At 33.1% G+C, this 23,002-nt stretch overlaps 1 protein-coding gene across 1 annotated transcript in view; it reads right to left on the bottom strand.

Moving 5' to 3' along the window:
• Positions 1 to 2,403: 2,403 nt before the first annotated feature.
• Positions 2,404 to 23,002, bottom strand: part of LOC107190469 — a 52,699-nt gene continuing 32,100 nt past the window's right edge. Inside the window, exons 3-6 of the mRNA XM_015579274.1 lie at positions 21,723 to 21,883; positions 15,332 to 15,434; positions 10,576 to 11,165; positions 2,404 to 2,622 (exon numbers count right to left, since the gene is read on the bottom strand). Coding sequence (XP_015434760.1) covers positions 2,404 to 2,622; positions 10,576 to 11,165; positions 15,332 to 15,434; positions 21,723 to 21,883 — 1,073 coding nt within the window. The remainder of the gene's footprint in view (positions 2,623 to 10,575; positions 11,166 to 15,331; positions 15,435 to 21,722; positions 21,884 to 23,002) is intronic.

Genomic DNA, 23,002 nt, shown 5'->3' with positions numbered 1-23,002 from the left:
GATTGTTCCATTATCCGAATACTTATGGCTCTGTACCTGCTTAGATATACCGTAAGATCAAAGAACACCTGTATTTGCTCGTGGTAACTAAACATTCCAATTTCTGTTGGAGAAAAGGTAAATCACCCGGTGAATTATTCCCGGAAACTAGTCTGATGGTACGCGATTTGTAAATTGTAAAAACATAAGTGTTATGCAATTCTAGATTTTTAAAACTGAATATAAGAAAATTAATAGAAGTCAAACGAAAAAAATGGTTTTTTTATGAAAAACTGGTATCATTTCGTGAATGACGGAGACAACTATTCAAGTCTTATTAATATATTAAACGGATGATTTCTGAAGTTGCAGACTAAAGATGGACACAGTTCAGTATTAGTAATAGAGTTCTGAAGAAACTTATAACGCAACAATAGTAAGTACAATGTAATATACACTACTACGTATATCATAATCCAATAAAATACAATCACCTTTTTCTTTAATTTAAGAAAAAATCATTAACTTCTTTAATCAAAAGCATTTTGCCTATTCAAACGAGTGTGAAATGAATGTTCTTTTCGATATTCCAACAAAAATAAGAATGTAGCAACATCATTCTAGAGTAAAGACTATCCCATTGTTTAAAATTCGGTTAATCATCTTTAATAAACATTTCACATTATCTGGTAGTGTTTTCTTATGATAACATCAAGCACACTTTTATTCAGTTAAAAATATTCCCGGAAATTCATTCATCTGACAAGTAATTTTCATCGCGCGTGATTGGATGTTAATACATATGTATATCCTCTAAACCAGCCATACTCAACCTGCGGCCCACCAAGCTTTTATATGCGGCCCGGAACACTCACACTCATTATTACTTTTCCAACCGTAACAAAACCAAATGGTATTGACATTTTTCGAGAAAACTATACGATAATTTCAGATTATTTAGCTACCTTAACCGAGGAATTTAAGAACAGATTTTAGGATTTATGAATTGTTAATTATCTGTTGCTTGTAGAAAATCCCTGGCACTTAGAAACAGCTATGGTTATACAACTAGCTGCATTGGGGTATGATTATGGAAAGCTATTCGACGAATTTATCGAGTTCAAAAGCGATACAAATCTGGAGGTTAGTTTTAAAGAAAAGAGAGAAGGAAAAGGAGTACGCGGTATTTTTGAAAATGGTGCCTGAACAATACAAGACTGTTAAAAAATATGCCCATGTGCTGCTCACATTGGGTGGGTATTCAACAGTTGGGAGTTACATAGTTGGGTCATAGTTAGTGTCTTTGCCTACATATTCCCAAAATAGGGCCTATGACGAATAAGTTATGACAATTTGCCAACGAATATCCAATGTTGGGTCAACAATTATTATAGTTGGTTAATTAATAAGAAATTTACAACGATTATACAACATTGGCCCACCTAAAGTTTGCCAACATTTAAATATCATCTTAAAGACGTCAGACACGTTGCTACAACCAAAAACTTGTTAGTATATTTCAAATTGATTTTTTTGTTTTCTTATTTATGAATATACTCACAATTTGTCAATCTGTCGCGCAACACGTTTGACATTTGACATTTTGTGAAAATAGAGCCAGGGGACAGAAGATTGGAAATAAAATATAATAATTATTTGTAATAATTAGCTACATCTATAAATTATACCTAATAAATTGTAAAGGTAATTTTGCTGGTAAAACACTTGTTTACCTGTTTAATATAAATATACAATTTATACATGTATATAATTATTATAACAAGTAATTATTATGAATATTATTTCCAGTGTAATACTTCTTCAAATATTTGTAAAGGATTTTATGGATGTTTAGTATAACCAACTGTCTTCCAATTGTTGGTTTATTGTAGATACTCAACAATTGGCCCTACAGAAAGAAACCATCAGTTGGCCCTTCGTAGTATGTATAGTGACGTGGGCCCTACGTTGGGTATGATTGTTGGCCCAGTTGTAAAAAAAGGTGACAATTCTAACTGTTGGCCAACTAATAGTGCATCAAAGGCCTATCAAAATGCCAACAGTAATTGCTGCTAGGGATGTTGCGGTACGCGTAACGTAGCAAGAATATACATATATGCGGCCCGAGGAGAAAAAAGGGTTGAGTATGGCTGCTCTAAACAGAAGACCAAAGAGTCCACAATTAAAAGTTATATAATAATTCCATAAAATTACAAAACTGCCTGAAATTAACTATCCGTTTGAAAAAAAAATTAATAAATCACATGTGTCACGAGAACAAACCGTAGTCCATGTCCAGAGTGTACACCTCAAATATTGGTTTAGCTATAATCGATTGAACAAACGATACGGCTGTTTGAATTGACCTACACGAATTTCAGTTCTTGTGCCATTCCACTTCTAAACTCATTCATCGCTAGTTACTCAGGGCACGCAGGATAATTGCTCGTACATGAGGCACATGCCAATATTGTCCTCCAATGTGGTCCCTGTGTCCCATCCAGGACCAAAAGCGACTCTTATGCGAAAGGGCGTTGCCCAAGTTTCCACGCGACAGTTCCCTTCTTCGTCCAGCTGATTTTGATCGCACAGAGAGCTACCGCAGTGTTCGAGGTTGCAAATCCCAGCTTCGTTGTTTCCAGGCTGTAACATAGTGTGTTCGTGACCTTATTTATTGGGTAAGCTTATTGGATCACAACTGTGAAATTTCATATTAAACAGGTGAGTAAGTTTTGCTTTATCATCAACGTACATACACTACTGTCCAGAAATGTGGAAGCAATGGAATAGAATTTTAAAAAGACAGATGTTTTTATTAATATTAGAGGCTAATATGTATACTATAAATGCTTATTATACAGTCCCGTGCATAAGTATTGTATGCTGAAAGTCTTAAAACAGTATTGTTTAGGGTATATGAAAGCTCGATGGGTAATGAACAGACTACTATGAAGTAATAAACGTGAACTAAAAAATATAATTTATCCAAAACATCACAGAAATATTGTAGATAACAAAACCAACTTCAAAGTAAAAAAGAACTTCTCTTTATCGAATTTTTACCTTATCAAAGTGACCACCTTTATTTTTAAAAACTTCCAAACAACTTTTGGGCGTTCTATGTATTCATTTCTTAAAATAATCTTTATCTAAATTTTTCCATTCGGTTTAAAGTACTCCCAGTATTGTGTGGCCCACACATACAAATAACAGAACACGCACACAAGCAGAATATGATAAAATAAAGAATTATTGAGAAATGTGACTAGAAAAAGAATTTTTTTCTGCAGACTGTTCAAAGTATACAACAAACTTTTTTACAGGCGATCAAAATTAATATGTTACAAAAGATTATTTGTTTAACTAGAAAACATGACAGCTTTGAAACTCTTGGAGGATAATGTAAGTATTCGGTCGTTTCACATGAAGTATCGGTCTTTTAGGGGCATATTAGAAATTATTCATCTGCAATGAATTTTGTGAGTTGAAGCATGATTGTTTGCGTTCTACAAAGAAATACACGAACGTTTATATACGTAATATTAGAAACATAAGTTCTTGGAGGTGAATTTATAAATTTCATACTTACTTTTAGAAAACATTAATTGTACTTTCTTTACTCGACATTTTCTTTATTCAAAAATAGGGTGATAATGACGAATTTGGTCTGTATCTTCGACTTTCTTCATAGTTTAGTATGTTGAGAGGGGCTATCTAGAAAAAGCAAAATATCGTGTGAAAAAATGTCACAAACAGTTATAAGTATTCGTAACCCATAATCAGCTCTGATCAGTACAATACTTTGAAAAATTTTTTTTTTTAAATTAGCTCTTACCAACTCTGACCAGTAAATGCTTTGAAAATGTACAACACAGAATATACCATAATACGAATCTAAGCTAAAATTAAAGGTACTTATAACTGTTTACGACATTCTTTTTATATTTTGCCTTTTTAGATGGTCTACTTTCAACACATTAAAATATGGAACCAAAGTGTACACTATTACCAAAAATAATCCGTACCAAAACCGCAAACAACATTTTATGAATATACGGAAAGATTTGTATTAATTTATTTCAAGTACTTATAAGTTATACTTTACTGGTAAAACGAAGACTGACTCCTAAAAAGTAGACGAGGCTCTAACAGAACATACGAATAGTTACACCTGTGAATAGTTTTCATTCATAAAAGTGAAATCAAATATACCAATGAATACAGCGACATTTCATATGCAACGACCATCATATAGACTTGGTGGAGAAAATATAGCGACCTCGTAACATTAGTCCCCTGAAAACCACCATCTATTGCTACACGATGGCCCCAGATAGTGTTTGGATTCATATACTGAATTCTAGTTTAGGGACACTGATTTTTGCAATAAAACTATAGTAAAACCTCGATTATCCGAACTAATACACAGACAAAATTCTAATAAATAGTATTTCGAGTAATTGATCCAGGAAATCTACAATTCCATGTGTCGACAAAAATAGATGAAACAATATCATCTTTGTTCACTCGTTTTTTGTTCCACTAATCCATATTTGGGAGTTTCCGATATAAACCACATTTTGCTATAATGAAAACCTAATTTGTAAACACGAAGAAGTCTAAAGCTTATCCAGTTAAAATATCTATGAAGCGCGTAGTGAAAATATGTGAAAATCGTTTCTGCGGTCAGTCCAAAAAATTTTTATGAGGTCGCTATATATTGACTACCGACTTAGGGGAACCATAAACAGAGGGTTGGCTTTGACGGTCAACGAAGGATATGATGACAATAGGACAGTGATATCTAACCCAAACATTGCCTAGAGCTCTGCATCACCATTCTAAATCAGTCTCTCTTTTATATTGGTGCTTGATAGTTCTGGACATGCTGAAGACTACTCTGATACCAAGGACCCTAACTGGGTCGACTGTTTATAGTTGTGCCGAGTGTTTTTGAACTGTTGGTATATAAAAACTCAACACAACTGCTTCAACTCAGAAAATAGATACATACTTGGATAAGTGCGGTGGGCACAGTAACTGCGAGAGAAAAGTTTAATATTCATATTGTGATATGTATACATTTCTGTTCGTGTGAGGGCACTGGGTTTGTATGACGAAATATGTTTCATAAAAGGTATACAGGATGTGGCTAAAAGGACGGTACAAATGTGCAGAATGTTATTCTGTGTGCAAAAATAAATCAAAAGTGTGTAACAAAATTTTTTCATTTGGGGCTTCGTTTCCGAGAAAGTAAACTTTGAAAATTCACGTGAAACGTGTGTGGGTGTTGGTCATGAATGGAAACAGAATGCAATGACCAAACGCGGTAGGTAAGTCTTATTCAAGTGCACATGTACCAAGAAGATATTCCAAATTGATTATCTTAAAAGCCTAGGAAAAAAATTTTATTCTCAAAATTTGATTTATGTTTGCACAAGGAATCACCTGCCTTATACCATCCTTTCGACGTTTAGACCAGTATGCTTTTAGCTACTTTTATTACTTTAAACAGGGTGGACCGAAATTCATGGCACAAATTAGGCCATGAAGATAAAACGACTCAAAATAAGGCGAAAATCAATAACAACAAAATTGCGTTGGAGGCTTCGTTTTCGGGAAAATCGAATTTGAAAATTAATATGAAACACGTGTATGTGTTCGGCGTGGTAATAAGTAGAAACGGAATGTAATGAACAGACGCGCTAGCAAAGTCCAATTGACTTGCACGCGTATCTAGCAGATTTTTAAATTCGATTATCTCGAAAACGAAACCTCAAACGCAATTTCGTTATTCTTGATTTTCTTCTTATTTTGAGCCGTACTAGCTCCCTGGCCTCATTTGTATCACGAATTTTAACCCACCTGTATTAGTATAAGTATTGTCCATTGAGCTTTAATGTCCCCTAAAGAATATTTATTCCAGACCTTCAAAAATTTTGTAATGGCTTATTAAATTTACTTCATATTTGTTAAGTGTCCTAATACTTATGAATAGGAATGTATATGCATTAATTATTTTGCATTTGATTACAATTATCCTTCTCATGTGAGTGAACCAGTTCATTTATTGCGTCTGATATTTGCTTATCGATAGAAAATATGTCATAATAGTATGGCAAACCAATAAGCTTGTTGAAATTGTCTTGAATATGTTTACGATAATAATATATTTAACGAATGACGCTAGCAAAAATAAAAATTATAACAATGAAAAGTTGAATGCAGGACCGTGTTTACTGAACTTATTTTGCATGTTTGCTTTTATTATAAATAAATAAACCACATGCTTGATTATAATGCATAAATTTTTATGATAATATTCACATCATTTCATGGAAGAGATACATCTTTGCGATTAATTAATTGTCAGTGCCACAGTTACATCTTATTTGTCAAATTATAACTTATTTTTCTCAGTATATCAATCCAGATTGTTATAATATATCCAAAATTTCCAGCAGAAATGTGATTCAGTTGGGATTATGGGTGACGTATTTCAATTTTAATTAATATATGGTAATTAAATTCTTACTTAAGCGTGAAGAATAGATATAACAAATGAAAAATACAACGGTCCACTCTACACAATTAAGCACATAAATATGTTTTATATATAAAAAATAATCAATTTTTCTGTGGATATAAATTGTGTAGTAACGTAATACACATGTACTTCGTTATTCATTTTTAGTGTTATTATAATTGTGCTTCTAAATAATCCATTGGTAATGTCGAATTATTATTGGCAGTAAATTGCAATTCAATCTAATGTCTTAAGAATATTTAGACGTATTTAATCGTCAGAACATCGATAAACTAAAAGTGTTAAATTTACTGTACAAAAACTGCTTCCTTAACTCCAGTCTGAAACAATGAAATTAATACCTTTATTATTCTTTTATATCAATTTTAACAGAAAAATTATAGAAATGACGTGAAAGTTATATTTGTAAAACTTTGCCAAACTAATCTGTTAAAATTAAATAAAAAGTCACGAATTTAAAAAATAACTTTTGTACTTTAAATAATAGATTCAAACAAATTACTTCAAAAAAGGTGGGACGCAATAATTAGACATTCAAAGTTTTAGACACTAATTTATAAAAATGAAAATCAGGCACTGTATTTTCTGCGCAAAATGTTTCATTGCGTTCATAATAACACAAAAATATTACCCGACTTTATTCAAGTTTTCCTTTTATTGCATTTTTTAGGGGAAAATTTACTATAAATGCATCAACATCCGTAGTCGATTAATAATTTCAGTATTACAGAATAATACTTACATCACACGTATAATAATAAAAGAAATACTACTTTTTTGTTAAAAAAGAATTCAATACAATACTACAGAAAACGTTAACATAATTCATTAAGTACTGTAAAAAATATTAGTATTCTTTTGATCAAAACTATGCAATTAATTATATTCAATTTAATATGCAGTTTAATAATATTCATATTATGTTATTTAAATCCGATCTATTAGAAGTCCTCTTAAAAATGAAACTGACATTGCTTATTTTTTTCGACATCTAGATCACAATTTTCGCACTCCATGGCTTGCACGGTTTCACATTAAGCATATTGCCCTGGTCCTTTGTCCCCGGACATGAAGAATGGACAAAGTTAAGAAAGGAAAGCAGAATTTCTACCACTACTGTACCTTATCACGCAGGTAATACTTTTTATAATATAAATTTTAATGTAAAGCATTTTACGATCACTTTATTGAGGTATTTCAAAGTGCTCACAACAAAAAAATTAAATTAAAGATTACTAAAATTATCTTAAGGGGATTAAAAGTATTATAACGTAACAATGATATGATATTATCTTCAGAAATTCTGTTTGTAATTATATCGCTGTCTTTAGGTATAAATAAAGACAGACACAGAAAAAAAATTACTTGCTCAGTATGTTGTAACTGTAGAAAATTAAATGAAGAATCCTGTTTGCTTCGACTAAGACATGTTCAGCAATTTATGAATAGTCAAGATATAGATTTTATTGATTATATGTCATATGATTACGTGTCTAATGATTTTTATAAAACTTCAGAACATACGTATGTACATATAAGGTTATCACAAATGATTATGAAATCGACCCTGTGAAAATTGAGTTACCTTTCGTTTGTATCAGATTCATAGCGAAAATAATTTTTTTTACACAAAATTATCAACATTGTTAATTTATTTCATAATGTTTCAAAAGCACGTTCTTAAAGTCTTACAGTATACTTTATATGCTCATGTTATTAAAATAATTTCCTATTTATTAATTTATTAAGATCATGTCGTAAAATTTCATACACGTACACTTACTACTGCTTTTTAGTACGTAATAACAAAATTATCATATATTATAAAACACAGTAATAGACTTACGAAAACATTCTACATAAGAAAGAAATTTACATAAATCCAAAAATTATTTATCTGTTTTATATTAATTTCTACGTAAATTATTTAATCTTTCATATATTTAATTCGTCAATGATAATATTATACATTAGACCGGATGTGTCAATGTGTACAAAACCGGATCTGATACGAAGACCGTTATTTTTTAAAAAATAATTTTAATTAAATAGTTTCCTGCAAACGAGATATTACGTGATACTTTCCATTTTTAGAAATATTGATATTTGTAGATTGAAGGAATTCTTAGAGCATGTAAGATTTGTTTCTCCGAAGGAGCTCCTGTTAACACAAAAAAATGATCTTTTGTTGTGAAAATATCTGGTGAATATCGTGACTACGGCAAAACTTCATAAGTTAATTCAGTTAACTTTACCATGACCTGAATTAAATTCATATTGGACAAATATACGAAATTGTTTACTGACGTGGAATACCTACATAAACAATCACAATTACAACACAGTAATGTTCTATTCTCTGACAAGCACAACAAAATATATATTGGGTTGGCAAGAAAGTATTTTCGGTTGTGACACATAGATAGCGTTGTAAGCGTTTTGAAGGACTCCTGTCTGCGTTATGGTTTTTTCCTTTTGACATTTGATATCAGTCACATTTAGGTTACTTCAGAAGCAAGTTGTGCAAATTTTTGTTTGTAGCTGTTAGTTCAGGGTCAATTTTAACATGGAGTGCAAAAACGAACATTTTCGGCATATTTTACTCTTTTATTTTCGTAAAGGAAAGAAAGCTGCTGAGGCCCACAAAGAGATATGTGAAGTTTATGGTGTTGATTGCATAACAGATCGCACGTGTCAGAATTGGTTTAAAAAATTCCGTTCTGGAGATTTTTCATTCAAAGATGACCAACGTTCTGGTCGACCTACTGAAGTTGATGATGACCAAATCAAAGCTATAATTGAAGAGGATCGTCACATAACTGTTCGAGAGATTGCAGAGAGGTTAAATGTATCGCATACAACAATTGAAAATCACTTAAACTGTCTTGGACTCGCTAAGAAGCTCATATTTGGGTTCCGCATATATTGAAAGAGATTCACTTAACACAACGAATCAATATTTGCGATATGCATCTCAAGCGCAATGAAGCCGATCCTTTTTTGAAACGTATCATCACTGGTGATGAAAAATGGGTCATGTACAGTAACATTATTCGAAAACGATCATGGTCCAAGCGTGATGAACCAGCACAATCCACATCTAAAGCTGAATTGCATCAAAAAAAGGTCATGTTGTCAATTTGGTGGGACTACAAAGGTGTTGTGTATTTTGAGTTGCTTCCAAGAAACCAGACGATCAATTCAGATGTTTACTGTCAACAACTATTGAAACTGGATGAAGCAATAAAAGAAAAACGGCCAGAATTGGCAAATCGCAAAGGGATTGTGTTCCACCATGATAATGCAAGGCCTCACACATTTTTAGTAACTCGTGGGAAATTATTGGAGCTTGTTTGGGAAGTGATGTCGCATCCCCCATACAACCCTGATATGGCACCGTCTGATTACCATTTATTTCGAAGTTTGCAAAACTCTTTGAATGGTAAAACTTTTACAAATGATGATGACCTTAAATCGCACTTGGTTCAGTTTTTTGCTGATAAGGACTAGAAATTTTATGAGCGCGGAATCATGAAGCTGCAAGAAAGATGGCAAAAGGTCATTGAACAAAATGGAAAATATATAATTGATTAATGTTTATTCTTTGTATAAAAAAAATGAGTTTTATTTCACACTACAAAACCGAAATTACTTTCTTGCCAACCCAATAGATCATATTCAATTTACAAATCTCGGTTGATCATAAACTACTCAAATATGGACAATTCCATGTGATACAGCCTAATATAATAAATAACTCAATTTTCAGGGGTTTGAAGATCAATGGATAACCCATTGTTCACCAAAATACTTTCTCCACATTTATCAAAATTCCATAATTTTCAGTTCATTTCAGAATCTATTTAAGACGTTATCTACCCAACCAGTCGTTACATTTCAACCGATACAAACGGCGAAGTTCACCGCGAAGCGACTGAACTTCAAACTATTAGCTCCAAGGTAATTCGATTGCCATTGGAAAGGAAGCAAAACTTCGACTTCCATCCTCCGTTTATCACCATCCCAGCAAAATAAACCACAAATACTACCGTAATAAATTCCTCGAAGTCACAAGGGATCAGCACCCTGTTCCTGCACCGTTCTTGCCCGTACAGCGAAATATTGGGGACCATTTCTTGCTCCGTGAGGCTCGACGCGTTCATCGAGAAACCAGCTCCCTCGCCCGCAGGATCCATTCCTGATCCTTCGATCACCCCATCGGTATCGTTCACCGAATGCGTATTGTTGGCCATATTCTGAGCAGTCGAGTTCACGGCCGAGTTTTCGGAAATGGATGACACGTTCCCATTCGTGGCATTCGTGTCCGTGATCTGCATCCTTGGTGGACCTATCCGAAAAGAGTCTTGGGAACACGGGGCGTAGGAGATTCCGCACATTCCCCTCTCCTGGCGGATGCAGAGAAGGTAATCTTGATCAGCGAGAAATCTCCCGTTTGACAGATAATTCAGTGTCTTCAGGGTGCCATTAGTGCTCTGGTAATACTGCCGGCAACCGGTCGGCGCTCGTTGCTCGAACGCCAATTGGACGATCCGTATCTCCCACATTCGCGACTGCAAACCATTCGGCAGCCGGATGTCCAACGTCAATGGCCGATCATCCTCGTCGACGTCTATGTACACTGTAAAAAGCGATCTGAACGGATGATTCGACGTCGAAGAGATTGGTACAAGAGGGAAGATCGATTGGTCAGGAAACGTCAGACCTTCCTGAACGGTGAAGTTGGAATAAGGATCGGAAAAGTATTGTCTCTCCAATGCTCGCCACTTCGTATCCTTCCTTTTTCCTGTTTTTAAGTTACGGTCTCACTCCGCGGAGATTGATTGTCCCGTGGTATTCCGAGAAAACGTTATTGCTCGCCATTGTAATCGCGTCTGACGGAGTTCTTGCCGAGATTTATTGCATGGATACAGTTTATTAATTTCAGAGGGCAGTGTTTTAGGATGAAGGGCGCAATTGAATAGGGAATCTTGAAGAAGTGAAATTAGCTTACGAAATTGTAAAGTTAGTCTTTGGACGTCTGAATCAAGATCTTTTGCTGTGATGGGTACTTTTGTAATTACTTTTGTATGAGACCTATTGGTTGACACTTTCACTGACGAACCAACTTCTAAGTTGAAATAAAAAGTTTATAAAGAAATATTTCAAATCTATTCTTCTTCATTAGGAATTATAGACTGCGGATATTTGTACAAATTTAAAATTTCAAACACTAATTTGTAAATACCAAAACTATATGTAATTTATTACAATATGTGAATGTTCTGAACACTAGAACCACCAGCGTTGAATGTACTCTAAATTAAAATGTGCAATATCGTAATATTCATAATATATAATACAATCTAGCATAATATAGTGGAATAGAAAATTCATAGTATGTAAATTAAAAGTCAACATAAATTCCGCCAAAAACACCATTGTAACTTCAGTAATAGTAAAGTAACAAATCTGCAATCTGTCATTTTGACGGGTTTGATAGTTCTAGTGTTAAACGTCAATAAAGAGTCTATTTTACTACCTTTGAAAATTAAGAAGTCTTATAAATGCATAAATGAAACATTTGCAACAATGCATACTAAAAACAGTCTAGTAATTATATTCGAACTATTAGTATCGTGTTTTCTGTAATTATTGCAAATACAGGGTGGACAATATACATATAACTGACTGACCTGCATTATCATTAATTATTAGATAAAATAAAACACAACAGTTCTTTTTAACGCAAACCGTTTATTAATATTTGAGAGTTACAATTAAAATGATGCATAAAATTGTTCGACGGATATTCACTTTCTGAGAACGACGCACAGTGCGGTATTTTACCCGAAAAGCTGGCCAAAACTGTTTTAAAATTTACTCAATCTTCAAAATCTCATAACTTTGTTACTATTCATCCAAAGTTGATGAAACAAAAACCATTTTAAAGTTTGAACTTTCTCGTTTTTGGTTCTTTAAATCAATTATATCAAAATGATTGTCTAGAAGGTAAAATTCACCCCTAAATAGGAGTGTGCCAAACTATACTTTTCCTTGACATTCGTCAAGTGCTACGGAGTGCAAACAATATTTTTTTGCAATTTTGATATAGACCACCAGAAAGTATGATCATTTGTCTTTAAAATAAAGTAAACCTCATCGAAGAGCTGTATTGTTTAACAAAGATACAGCCCTTTAAAGGAAACCTATATTTCTCAAATGTTTCGTGTACGGTAAGATATGTATACATATACATATAGTATAATCTATACATATAATAGAAGGTCATCAACGAACACTAGACCTAATAAAGTTAATAACATACTAAAAACTTCAATCGTTAAGAATTGACAGACGAAATTTACAATAGGTTAACAATCAGCTGACAGCGATGGATGCACGCGGGTCGATCGTATCTACGATCATAAATATTCTGATTTATGGTATATAATATATAAATTAAAATATATATTTTAAGAATATTTTTTATTTGCAATACATAATAGAATTAATTTTCGTCAGAAAATCAGAAAATGCTTTGCAAGATTCTTCATCAGACAGTATTTCTTGCTTATGGTATATCTGTCCTTCATCGATCTATCATCCACATCTCAATTACCCCATCATCAGATCAACCATACAACATACGCCTATCGTATGATCCTTTGCCTTCATAACAAGCTAAACTGCATCCAAAACTGCGAACACTGTTATCTATGAGGAAGATCCGTTCTCAAATATGAACAAAATTTTACAATTTGAAGGCCCTCTTATAAAGGAAGATTTTACCTCTTGGGCACAAAGTTAAATAAAATCGAACAAAAGGGTCAAAAAGTAGAAGGTTCAAGCTTTAATTTTCCTTTCATTTAAACAAATTCTAACAAATATTAACAAAGTTATGTAACATTGAATCTCAATAATTTTTCACTAATGCACAAGTGAGGCAATACTTTTGAACAGAACTGTAGTTTTAGCACCTCTTAGCACCTAATTTTTCAAGAAATATATGAAGCAATGTTCAAGGATAAAAATATATCAAAAGTAAAGGGGTGCTTTGGGGTGCAAAAAAATAAGTCAATGTTTTATACTTGATTTTACGAAAAAAAGAACACTGTCTTATTGCACTTCCTTAACACTACACTTGTAATAAATCCCTTTCTTAATATAGGTTTCTTGGAATTTTCTTCGAGCACAAAAATTGTTGACTTTCAAGCCTCAATTTGTTGCTAAATACTGCTGTTTTCCTAAAACCATGATAGCAGTTTGCTTTTATTCATTCTTAGGGGCATAGGGACAAAGTTTCATTCATTTTTAACAAAAATAAAATTTGGGGTTTTGGCCAGCTTTTCGGGTCAAATACCCCACTGTGCAACGTCTCGTAGAGGTCTCAGGATTCTGCGCAACACTTTCAAGAAACTTTTGAATACTCTCAGATGGCGAACAGTTCAAACAAGATCTTGGCATATCTTTCGCATAACCACATTGTTCAAATTTCATTATTAGTGCACGAATTGTGTTAATACTCGACACATTATTACGTTCGAAATTTTTACGTAACTTACGTAAAGTCACTATTATTGACGATTTATTTTGATAAAATATCTTAACAATTTTGACTCTCTCTTGAACCGTGTAACGCTCCATGATTAATTTACCATGTGTCTCCTAAACAATTCCTAAAGCGGAACAAACGACGATATATCAGTACAAAATGGTGGCACATTCAAATCAATCAGTTATACATATATTGTCCAACCCCTATATTTCACATGTATGTATAATAGAAATGTTTCGTGTATTACGTTATACGGTTAAAAGGTTGAGTATAGGGATGAGTTGAAGTGGGCCCTGAAAACGCTTGTTATGTAAGTAATTGTTATAGTTATGTAAAAGTAAATGGTAATTGCGTGAAAGGTTTATTTACACTATAGCATAAATCTGATAAAACTTTGGATATCATTAATTTATAAATTGGAGAAGTACAAATTTTTGTCTTCAGTAATTATAATTAGTCTACTGAAAATACAGTATCGGAACAAATTAAAATGAAATCTACATATGTACCTCCTACACTGCGTGACATGCCTATGAAACCACCCCAAAATTTCCAATTCTTATGTATTGCGGTTAAAATAAAGACTAACCAAGTATGCCATATCTGAAATCGTGTTCAGAAATAATGTGACTCCAGAAAAGCATGGATTATATTCCCTAGAAAAAAATAGTTCGTGTTTATTTTAACCACAATACATAAGGACTGAAAATTTTAGGTTGGTTTTATAATCATACCACGCAATGTATATAGAAACCAGGTAGAATATTCTTTGTACCAATATCGATATTGTTTAACCTATAATAAGAAACATTTAATCTGAATTACCATTCATATGAAACGACAGCTCTTTGCGATACCTAATATATAAACTGCAGATTTTGATGCCAAGTGACATTTTATAAAGTAATTTATGAAGATAATGACAAATATAGGAGTTTATTTCTTCTCTTAAATATCTTGTTAAGTTTAGAAAATCACAGAAAACTTGTTGCATCTCGTGAAAATGTTGTCTTTTGTTGTATTTTGCAGAGCCATATAGACCACTAATGCATAAAATCCGCAGTCTACTAATAACTTCTTCGAATAATAGTAAAGCATTGCCAAATTGTAAATGATTGTCTAAATTTATACAATTCCTAGTAGCATTACTTTAGCCTTGTTACTGCAGGGGTACAACTGCCCTCTGCTATGTACGAAACCCCAGGTGACACATATTAGAAATTTTAATAGAAATGGAAATCTGTACTTACAATGTTGGCCACTGTTCCAGCCGCACATTTGGAACACGCTCCTGCTATTTCTGATTTCCATGATATCTTCGTCACATACGCCCGTCCTGGCGTTAGGTTGACCCTACGACGATCGATAAGTCTCTTGAATGAACAAGTCTTGCAGTAAATGCGGGCGATTTTTACCAGCCAGCCAATACACATGTATGTATCTATATCGCTATTCGAGAGCTTGAAGCAGTCTGTAAACTGTAGACTATGGCCGTCTTTGATCGGGTAAAGTGTGTTTCCACGACTGATTAATTAACCGGCGGTCAATTTGCGGAAATTATAAGAATTATTTTAACTCAATTCTCTTTATCACGTAATAAAGGTAATTACGTCAATCAATTTATTTGAGTAATCGTAGATAAGTGAAAAAAGTTTTAATGAGTTTTACTGTAAAAGACTAAACTGATGATAGTTACAATTATAACTTGATAATAATTTCATACGACACAATAATAATTCTTTAACGTAGTAAACAAAATTTATTGTTACTACTATTATTAAATTTATGTAATTAAATTATGTTAATAAATCTACAGTCTATTACGGATTGATATTCACATAGCAGATTCTTTAAAAAGGTCATAAATGGTTTTTGTGGTGTGTATAATGTGTATTCTTCTAGAAAATTCAAACATCACTATGACATCATGATGAAACTTACAGAAGCTACTTTTCAATTGTATTTTAATACAATAAAACGCACTCTGGTAACAGTACTATGCAAGTTTGAGAATTTATTTGACCAATTCCATTTATTATTTTTCTAGTCGATGGTTTATAAATTAAGATCAAATTCGTGTATCATTGCAACGTCGATACTTGTTTTAACATTAAACTGATGAAGTAAGGTTTAAGGAACTCTATGAATATTTTTGGAAAATTTTAATTTTATCCAACAATTATTTTAAAAAACGTTTATTTATTTCGATTTTTTCTTACATGAGAATGCAAAACAACTTGTCTAATAAGATTCGTGTAATAAGTTATAAGACTTATAAGTAATAAATTTACGACTTCATCAGTTAAGGGTTACTCTACAGGGCAGTACAGGAAATAAAAAATACATTTATCCTTAAAACTCAAATAAACGTTGCACTTTTCAAGTTACGCACATACTTTTAAATTTGGTACTAATTTCTTATAAACTTTCGACTTAAATAAAATTAACTACAAAGAACAACTTCTGTTATAACTACTAATTTACGAATATCTCTAATGATAGACAATTTGTTCTTTGCTGTAGTCTGTGTTAGTTAGTAGATTTTTCCCCGCAATCAACGGAGTACACAAACCAACAAAAAGGTAAATTTAATTAGTGTGATAAAATACCCTTCCTTCTCTTTGACTAGTTGTTAATTTCTAGAACGTTTACTGTGAAGTATTAAAAGAACTTTAGAATTTTAATTGTATTAAGTGCACCACTAAGTAATTCACTACTTTTTACAAAATTCTTTACATAAAGTAAATAAATGCCCATTTCATTCTTACCCAGCCGATACTGGGTTATTTTTAATATCACATCTTGGGTGAGTGCAAAAGTATGGATACATGTTGCCCTAAAATAGTAAATTAACCCTCCGAGCACGGTCCCTGGGTCACGCGTTCGCGAGAGCGACATGCACACAGTGACAGAGTCAGGAGTGGGGACACGCGGTCTCGAGAGCGACACGCACACAGTGACAGAGCTGTTCGTGTAAATCGCATAGCGACCGATGTTTGTTTACATGCCAACGACCGGGTCAAAACACCGCAGAAGTATTGACTTACATCTTCGGCTCACGCCCTATTTCTTTTCCACTGACTGTTCTTTGTTGTAGCTGACAAAACTTCTACAGCTCGTTAAAAAGGTCGCGCATCAAAACTGCAGCAACAGGCGATGAGATGTGACAAATCAGTTTGTTCTAACGCTCTGAAGGAGGAAGATACTTGTGCCTAGTTCAAATATTATAACAGAGTGTATTTTGTATTGTTTTCGTTATTCTGTCATTGTTGTGTTTCTTGTGTTTGTTGTTTTTATTTTTCAATTGTTTCGTTTTATTGTCTTATTATTTGACTGTATTGACTGTATTGACTAAATGTCTGTTCCTTCAACAAGCAAAAACTATGTTTGTGCATGTTTCGGAGAAGACAGTGAAGACAATCAGTCATCGGATGGTGGCACTGCATCAAATAATGATGCTGAGCCTGAACTTGTAGAGTCAGAACTCGATGACGACACAATAAATGACACTGAAATTGTATTTGGGCGTAATTGACAGCACACTCCTCTTAGTATAGCGCCATAATGAAACATTTCTATAGAGAGTACGATTACATGTAGTTCGTGTAAAACAACACCTAATGGCTAATAAATATAATTTGTTTTATAATTCGCGAGATTTTTATTCTAGTTAGTGTAATAAGAATCACGAAAATCCAAATGTAATGTGGAACCAGCTAATCATTACATTGTATACATGGTGACGGTAGCTCCGTCGGCGAGCAACCGTCACTGTGTAGTAATATCGGTGAGGGCTTGAGCTCGAGCCATACTGGCACTGTGTTAGTACAGTTCGGTGAGGGCCTCGAGCTCGAGCCTCGCCATCGTTCTGTAGTAGTAGAATATCGGTGTGGGGTCAGAAATGACATAGGGACCGGTGACCATGTTTCCGTGCTCGGAGGGTTAACATAGTTTTACATAATTATAACTTAATAGTAATTTAATGAAATACATAATGATTCTTTTATAAAATATATATTTTCGATCGAAATTTTTATTCTACTAAACAAATTTTCGGATCATTATTATCATTGAATTTATGTAACTACATTATACTAATAAATTACACAGTTTACCACAGAGGTGGATTGACATAACAAATTCTCCAAATAAATCAGAAATGTTTTTATACGATGCTTGTAACGTTTCTTTCTTCATTTTCAAATTATTTGTCAAAAGGTCAATTTCAATTATATTTTAAACAATAACACACATCGCGTCAATGTTTGTTTTAAACAACAATTCACCGTTTTACATTGACATCTGCAGATAGTAATATATTAACTCAATTGTTTACTCTTTCCATAAAATCATGACGATCGTATCATCTACAGAACATTCATCAAAACTTTTACATTGACGCAATGTTCGCTACAAAACGCGTGAAATCGATGAAACATGTCATTTGTCGATGACAATTTAATATATCATTTATTAATAACTTTATTACTGTCATTGTAACTTTTGCATATTAAGCATTTAAAATGTACAACGAAGAACGTTTGGGAATATTTACAAATGCATGGAAATAAAACGAATCATATTTGTTTTTATATTATGTATAAATGATCGTATTGCACATTTTCAAATTTTGCGTAAGTAAATGGACCTTCTTAGTATAATTTTATGTTATGTTTAGTAATTAGTAAAGGTAAAATATCCGAATACTACGCATTCATTTTCTTCTCGTTAAACATGACTATCGAAATCTTAAATGTCATGTACTTACTTAGATAACACCGTTTTTCGTAATAATAATTAAAATCAGTATAAAATTAAAAAATTAAATCGAACCGATTACAAAATTTTAGTTTTTTCCTAATTAGTACCTAAAAATAAAGTAGACCAAATTACAAACAAATCGACAATATTTTATTGATAGATCATCTGAATATTAATCAACTTTTTGCTCCCAACAATATTGACATGTACTCAAAAAGTAGTAATTTTTACACAGAACTTTCAAAAGCGGAAAATTTTGTCACAGCAATGTTTCGTCATATATTATCATAAACAAGTAAGTAATAAATACGACGGACAGAAGTTAAGCATAAACAAAATGTGAAAAAACGTAAAACATAGTTACTCAAATATTAAAGTACAAAGAAAACTTGTGTTTGTATTAGTCGTTACTAAATGTTTTTGGAACGATATACTTTATAACAATTGCATACAGCTTCATGTGATGATTATCCGAATAGAATAAACATACTTTTCAATTATGTTTCGTTTAAACTGTAACGTAAATTAACTCCGAACAGCATTATTGATAATCTGATTATAAACAAAGTACAACATTAAAATTTAATATTAATGTGTGTAATGAATACTAATATGAACATAATATAAAAATACAACAAATATTAAATGTATTTTACTATTAATATTTAATTGCTGGTTATTATTAATATTTACATTTTTTGCAGTAACCAATAAAAAATTTCAAAAATTTGCACATATACGTACACATTGTATCAAGTCAAGTACAAAGTGTACATCCACTCCTACGTGCCCAGGTATATGTACCTATGACAAGACAGCTAAGGTGTCATTAACCCCCCGTAAGCTACTTTAACATTCACGCAACATTACGTAAAATTACGATATCTCAAACTATAATGTTGCTTTTCTAGGATATTCACTGTGACTTGAATTTGTTTCAATGTGAAGTGTTACTCAAGAACTTCGCTATTCAATAGAAATTTTATTGTTTACAGTGAAACGTCCTTTATTCAGTTCTGCAGTCACATATATCATTTTTAAACATAAAAATATTACTACACAATTTATACAAGTTCAAGGTACAAAACATTGCTTGAAATAAATAACCTTTGTTCTCTTTTTACAATAATCAAATAAATTACTGTTTAGACGTGTCAATTACACAGGTGACAATGCATTCCAAATATGATAATACCGAGAACTATGTTAAGATTATTTAAAAACCTAACATTTATGCAAGGAGGCAATTTGAAAAGTATTATAGTAGAACGCCGATTATCCAAACTAATAGGAAGGCAAATCCGTTCGGAAAGGCGGTTTTTCGGATAATTGCTCCAGGAGGATCAAAGTTCAATACAGATCATAAAACGATTAGAAATAAAGTAATTTTGAAAGATCGATATTTATTGTATGAAAGATCGCATAATGACACAAATAAATACCCAAACGGCTTGTAACGACTATTTTTCCTTCAGCTTTGTTATTACTTTCTTAAAGAAGAGTAAATGAAAAAATATCATTTTCGTCTACAATTTTATATCTTCAGTTATCTTTACGTATTTCAAATCCAATATGTTTTATTGTCAATTAAAGTGTTAAATAATTCACTATAAACTCATTTAAGAGCAATGGAGGGTGTTTTTCTGTGTTTCTTTTAATCTGAAACTTTCAAAAATCATTGATAACCCATTTTCTGTTCCAATAACACTGTTCAACACATAAAATAGCTCATAATCGTTCAGAAGCGTTTCTGGTAGATCTTCGTGAGCTGAATACGAATCTGCAAACCGCTTCTTCCCAGTCCGTCCAGTTTTCGAAAAAATCAATTTCTTAAAAAATTACAAATTTTCAACTTTGGAGGTGTGTAATGCTTTTACAGTAATGGTTATTCAGTTTCTTTTGTCATGAAGTAATTCTCTGGAGTCTCGCGAATAGAATGATATGAATTGTAATTATGTTATACGTAGATATCTAAATATGTTTAAATAATGATCAAAGTGAAAAGGACATCGAAAACGTACTTTTAGCTGACATTCTTCCATTTATTTGAGAATCCAGAGAATTATTTCATGACAAAAAAAAACTGAATAACTATTACTATAAAAGCACAACACACCTCCACAGTTGAAAATTGTCAATTTTTAGAACAAAAATTTTTCAAAAACTAGACGTGCTAAGAAAAAACGGTTTGCAGTCAATATTCAACTCACAAAGATCCATCAGAATCGCTTCTGAACGGTTATGAAGTAGGAAAAAGGTTAAAATTTGTGGAACAATGTAATCGGTATTTAGGATGATCGGCGTTTCTGATAATCGACCTTCTACTCTATTTCCGTAAATATTTTCAAAATAATTCATTCGAAATGTCCTAAAGTTCAGCACGAACTTGAAAAATTTGTACTCTTGAATCATCAAAGGAAAGGCAAATGCTCTTCAAAATCAAACATATTTCCGTCGAACCCGCAGGTGAGTCACGACGTCGCGCGTAAAAGGATCCGCGAGATTACCATTTTCCCCGCACCAACCCCTTAAAAATTCACCCCCCACCCCTTCCGAGTTGTTCGATTAATTTACAACGACGTAATTTCATGCGCTGACACGCCTGAATTTTACAGCGGCCAAGTTCCCCCAGAGGGGTCATATAATATGAACCAAGGGACACCGTCGGTACGGTATTTCGGTTGGTGAACCCCTCGGTCGGCAATTAAGGATCAACACTTCCGCGAGTCCCCAGCGTTTCCTCCAGGGGCATAGAGATGGGGTTGGGGAGGGGGGCGGGGGAGGCCTAAAAGCGTGTCGCTGAAATCACGAATGCGTAGTATTCCGGGGTTAATATGCCGTTAGTGGAGCAAAGAATGATAGAGCTGCGTGGTGGCTTACTATGTTGAAGTGGACGAAATCGATCCTGAGCTGGCTGACCTGCCTATCGATTTTCCGTACGACCACTGAACAGTTCATGGGCCAGTCAATGAGGTTGGGGAAACCGGGGCTGATCACGTAGGTCAGATTATTTTGCACCTCCTCCGCGCAGCTTGCCGTGACTTCCGACAAACAAAAGAAGAAAACGAAAAAATGAAACGATACGCGTGAAAAGAAAAAGAAATAAAAGAAAGAATAAGTAAGTTACGTCCGTGGATACCGGAGCGATCCACCAGGGCGGTCTCTACGTGCACCGGCGGAAAATATGTATTTGTCCTGAAGAGAGAATACCAGGTCGAAAATATTGATCCAGTTTCAAGCCTGTTCTACGGCCGGGAAACAACGAATTCGAATGTGTGTTCATGTAGTCAAAGCGTGTTACGATGGCGGCGCATCGATAAAGATTCGCTGTTTTTTTTTCTTTCTCTCTCTTTTCTTTCCGTTCTGTTGCTTTCAAGACCCTTTCGTGCCACCGAAGTTTCGTGAATAGATTACGCGACGGGAATTTAAAAAAGTTCGTGTCCTCGAACGGGGGAAATGGTTTCTCGCTGCGAGATTTGACTGTGTCGTTCCCTTTGTAGGACGTTTGTCCCCGTATTTTTCTTTGAGCTCCTGTTGAATCGTGCGTATTCAGATGTTGGTAATAATTTTTTTAAGTCGTCGGGATAGAATTGTGATCTAGGGATATGTGTCATCTAGGATTGAATAGGAAATGCTTAAAAAATTGTACATATGTATATTGAAAAATACGCTCACTATTGTTTAGACACAAAATAATTGATAAACTGTAATCGTTTAAGTAAACATCAATCTTTTACCCCGTCACTGAAAATGCAGTCCACAGTGGCACGAATTTTTCAACGGTGTCTTGTACGTACGTGCAAAAAATTTTGCACATTTCGAGAAATACAGGTAAAATGATACATTTCGAAAGAATTAAAGGTGTTCAGAAAATTTCTGAAACATTATTTTAATAAACTTTCATAATGCAAATATGCCATGGCGTATATGTATACATATTCGACATAACCAGTTAAAAAGGAGAGTGTTAATTTACAGATAATAGGATGAAAAAAAATTTGTTTACTGTTCTAGCAGTTATGTTAAATAAAATAAAATAAAAATAGTGTTAATGTGCATTAAACTTGTTGCTATATTGAATCACAGACTATAAATATATAAAATTCGCAGTCTAATAAGTAAATAAGGATTATGTAATATATATATATATATATATATAT

The sequence above is a fragment of the Dufourea novaeangliae genome, unplaced genomic scaffold, assembly GCF_001272555.1.
Source record: "Dufourea novaeangliae isolate 0120121106 unplaced genomic scaffold, ASM127255v1 scaffold193, whole genome shotgun sequence".
Taxonomy (NCBI): domain Eukaryota; kingdom Metazoa; phylum Arthropoda; class Insecta; order Hymenoptera; family Halictidae; genus Dufourea; species Dufourea novaeangliae.
The sequence above is the reverse complement of the archived record's forward strand: the minus strand, read 5'-3'. Positions and strand labels throughout refer to the sequence as shown.